Genomic DNA, 4247 nt, shown 5'->3' with positions numbered 1-4247 from the left:
TGTACATTGCTTTTACTTTTGTCTACAAAACTCTTTTAAACTGATATTACTAATTGTTGACCAAAAACAAACTGATTACTGTTATTAAAATTATAATTTTGGAATAGATCGTTAAACCAAAACAGGAGACGGTAAGTTTATATTATAATATACAGAAATGATATTCTCTGAATATTAATTTAAGAAACTTGCATATTTCGTGAATTATTTAATTGGTATAGTCAAAGGATGTATAGGTTGCATATATAGAAATCAGAAGTTCCGTGAACAAATTTGAGAGCTTACAAAAAGAATATCAAGGAGAATAATGGAGAATGAAGATTTCTTGAGAAGTACTGTTCATGGAAGAGAAGAAAGACATGAGGAGAAGAGAAAACATGTTTCGTCTCACGATGATTCGCATCAAGAACAAGACCATATAATAAGATCCAAGGTATCAAAACTGATTTCTTTTTTTTTTACAATTTTAAACTAAATATTTGACATATATACATATGCATAAATCAATCATGTATTTACATAGATAATATTCATAATTTTCTCACATGAATTGTCTCTGGTTGATGGTTTGTTCCTTTATCCAAAACCATGTAATCAATGATTTATCTTGATCAGAGAAGCTTATTTTGAATTCTTAAAAACCATCTCGAATCTCTTAACTGTTAGTTTTGTCTTTTTCTCTTTTGATATAAGTTTTCACATAAATATATTTTTCCAAATTAATTAGACCATATATGTTATACCATAGAATAATTTGCTCATAGTATTTATCAACAACATCAATGATTATGAGAAAGTAAATACTATGTATGGGATTTTTAAGGCATGCATATAAAATCAAGGGATTAACCCATCAATAGATGTTTGCATATGTTACATCTTTTGGTTAATCATATATTAAAATGTAATATGAGATCAGTTGGACTCAATTAGAGTCGAAATGGAGGAGGCTAAAGAGGAAAATCGAAGGCTAAAGTCATCATTGAGTCGGACAAGAAAGGATTTTGAGATCCTGCAAACACAATACAACCAATTAATGGTGCAACATGAAGACTGGACAAATAAGTTCTCACCGAAAGGCCATCATCAAGACAAAGAAGAAGATGAAGACAAAGTAAACATTAGCGAGCGCGAGGAACTTGTTTTGTTGAGCCTAGGTAGACGGTCAAAATCACCGGTTCCAAGTGGCTCAATGACGAATCAAGACGAAAAGGGGAAAGGCTTAATGGATGAAACTGGTGATGGCAAAAAAACTGATGAACATGATGAAGGGTTAAGTATGGGATTTGAATACAAGGATTTGAGTAATCCTAGTGAGAAGTTAGAGATTGACCATAGTCAAGAAAAGACGTCCTTGGAGGTTAATAGCAGTAATAAGATCCCATCAGAGAATAGTTTCGGGTTTAAGAATGATGGAGATGATCATGAAGATGAAGAAGAGCTTTTACCTCAGAACCTTGTTAAGAAAACTAGGGTTTCTGTGAGATCTAGATGTGAGACACCTACGGTTAGTACCTACATTTTCTTCACATCTTTAATTTAGTATTTACATACCTATACAGTATAATACATCACTCAACTAAGCGTAAACTTCATTTTAATTAGTGATTAGTGAAACTAAATTATGTTATGTTGAAAACATTTTCTGTTAAAAGATATAATTTTTATAATATTTAGAAAAAGACAGCCAAAAAGGTATTTAACGTTTGAGTTTTGAATAAAAGATTTTTTTTTTTTAATATTGGGTTTGTGTAGATGAATGATGGATGTCAATGGAGGAAATATGGTCAGAAAATAGCTAAAGGGAATCCATGTCCTCGAGCTTACTATCGTTGTACCATTGCACCTTCTTGTCCCGTAAGAAAACAGGTAATTAAATCTGAAGTAATAATTCCAAATAAGTATATAGATATTTATATTTACATGTTACGTAACCATAACAATATCTAATCCCTTATGTAGGTACAAAGATGTTCAGAAGATATGTCTATTCTTATCTCAACTTACGAAGGAACACACAACCATCCACTTCCCGCGTCAGCAACCCCCATGGCATCAGCCACTTCCGCCGCAGCCTCCATGCTCATCTCCGGAGCCTCCTCCTCCGGCGCAGCGGATCTTCATGGCCTTAACTTCTCTCTATCCGGCAATAGCATCACTCCGAAACCCAAATCACCGTTCCTCCAAACCTCTTCTTCTCCTTCTTCTACAGGCCATCCCACCGTCACTCTAGACCTCACTGCCTCCTCCTCGTCGCAGCAAACGTTCTTATCAATGCTCAATAGATTCAGTGCTTCTCCTAGTAATGTCCCAAGATCTAATAGTTATCCTTCGACCAATCTCAACTTCTCAAACAACACCAACACATTGATGAACTGGGGTAGTGATAGTGGTAGTGGTACTCGCAATGAGCAATACCGTGCAGCTTTCGGCAACGTTGGCACCCATCAGCAATCACCTTACCGCTATATGATTCAAACTCGAACCACCGGGTCATCTTTTGACCCGTTTGGGAGATCGTCTTCATCTTCTACAAATCCTACTCATCAAGTGCAATCTTTACCGGCGGAAACAATCAAGGCGATCACTACTGATCCAAGTTTTCAATCGGCTCTTGCGACTGCTCTATCTTCCATCATATAGGTGGAGATTTAAAGATGGACAATGTAACTAAAGATGAAGCCGGAAGAGCCCTTAAAAAAGTGCTATATATGTTCTTTATATAAATATATATAATACCCAATAACTTCGTATATGGATCTAGTTTTACTAGTTTCCTAGGTCATATATACTTTGGTTGCTTAATCATAGTCTTAATTAACCGGACCTCGTAGTCTGGTGGTAAAGGAACCTCGGCTGAGGTGCCCGCCATCACGAGTTCGAGCCCCGGCCACGAGGGGTATTTACATGGGCTGCCTCTCGCCTTCCAGACCACTTCGCGTAACCAGGGGCCCTTAAGTGGACGCTTAAAAATCGTTGTAATGGCATGGGCTCAGGCCCCGGTGGGCTAGTCGATCACGCAAAGTGGTCGGATACTGGACTATCAAAAAAAATCATAGTCTTAATTTGTTGTTGGATTTTTATGGAAGAAATGTGTACATATGAAACCTTTTTTTGCTAAAGGAGTGGACATCAAACTTAAAACGAATATATGGCTTAAAGGATTGTTTTGAAAAGAATGTAGTGGAGGCATCCAAATCACTTAATCTGTTGCACAGGTTATTTGAAATAGTATAGAGAAATTACTTGAAATGACTTTAATTAATCATGAAATGAAATGACTAGACTAACTCATATAATTTTGAAAGACTTTTTCATGGGTTCACCCCCTAGGGTGAACCTTTAGGTTCACCAACCAATAGAAAGTTGTCATTTTAGATCTAGTATCTTTTAATTAAGGAAACAAAATAACTTGCCAAATTATATTATGCTTTTAAAATAAAAAATAAAAATTAAGTAAATAAAAAATAACAATAGTTCTAAAAAAATATTGTTTAAAAAAAATATTTATTTTTAAGATTTAGAGTTTAGTGTTTAAGATTTATAATTTAGAATTTATCCAAATGTTTAGTGTTTTTCCAAGGGTTTAGGGTTTACCTACGGGTTTAGGGTTTACCCAAGGGTTTAGAGTTTACCAAGGGTTAAGGTTTTCCCAAGGGTTTAGGGTTTAGGATTAGAGTTAGGGTTAGTGTTTTGTTGACAACATGTTTAGTGTTTTTCCAAGGGTTTAGGGGTTTACCCAAGGATTTAGGGTTTACTTAAGGATTTAGGGTTTAGGATTTGAGTTTAGGGTTTAGTATTAGAGTTTAGGGTTTAGTGTTTTGTTGACAACATTTTTTTTTTTGAATTCGTTTTTTATATATTATTTTTATTTATTTTTAAAATTTATTTTGAAAAAATAATATAATTTGCAAGTTATTTGGTTTCCTTAATTAAAAGATACTAGATTTAAAATGACAACTTTCTATTGGTTGGTGAACCTAAAGGTTCACCCTAGGGGTGAACCCAAGAATAACTCATTTTGAAATACTAGATTAACTTTTGAAGCATGCAAATTTACGATTTTGCCTTTACTAATAATTATATCCGAATTAAAAAATATATTTAATACTATAAGAAAGAAAGAAAAGCAAGCACTTTACCTTTTGTCGGGTTTCTCCACCTACGGCGAAACGCTCTCCTCGATCTCCTTCACCTCCATCTCCGATGGTTCCTTTTCCCTCACAACCAGCTTCGTCTCCATCACC

The 4247-nt window shown here is 34.8% G+C and overlaps 1 protein-coding gene across 1 annotated transcript; it reads left to right on the top strand.

Annotated features, from left to right (window-relative positions):
* Positions 1 to 292: 292 nt before the first annotated feature.
* On the top strand, positions 293 to 2643 carry LOC125596926 (probable WRKY transcription factor 61). The gene is made up of 4 exons (XM_048771923.1): positions 293 to 433; positions 920 to 1507; positions 1756 to 1869; positions 1963 to 2643. Exons 1-4 carry the CDS (start codon positions 308 to 310, stop codon positions 2641 to 2643), a joined length of 1509 nt encoding a protein of 502 aa, XP_048627880.1. The 5' UTR covers positions 293 to 307.
* The last annotated feature ends 1604 nt before the right edge of the window (positions 2644 to 4247 follow it).

The sequence above is a fragment of the Brassica napus genome, unplaced genomic scaffold (assembly GCF_020379485.1).
Source record: "Brassica napus cultivar Da-Ae unplaced genomic scaffold, Da-Ae ScsIHWf_132;HRSCAF=238, whole genome shotgun sequence".
Taxonomy (NCBI): domain Eukaryota; kingdom Viridiplantae; phylum Streptophyta; class Magnoliopsida; order Brassicales; family Brassicaceae; genus Brassica; species Brassica napus.
This window is presented reverse-complemented; position numbering and strand designations above follow the sequence as displayed.

What these genes read in the sequence shown, in the direction of transcription:
- LOC125596926 (XM_048771923.1), top strand. Translation starts at nt 308, where the DNA reads ATGGAGAATGAAGATTTCTTGAGAAGTACTGTTCATGGAAGAGAAGAA. An exon ending in CTAGATGTGAGACACCTACG is followed by an intron (nt 1,508 to 1,755) that starts GTTAGTACCTAC and finishes GGGTTTGTGTAG; the next exon opens with ATGAATGATGGATGTCAATG. An exon ending in CTTGTCCCGTAAGAAAACAG is followed by an intron (nt 1,870 to 1,962) that starts GTAATTAAATCT and finishes TCCCTTATGTAG; the next exon opens with GTACAAAGATGTTCAGAAGA.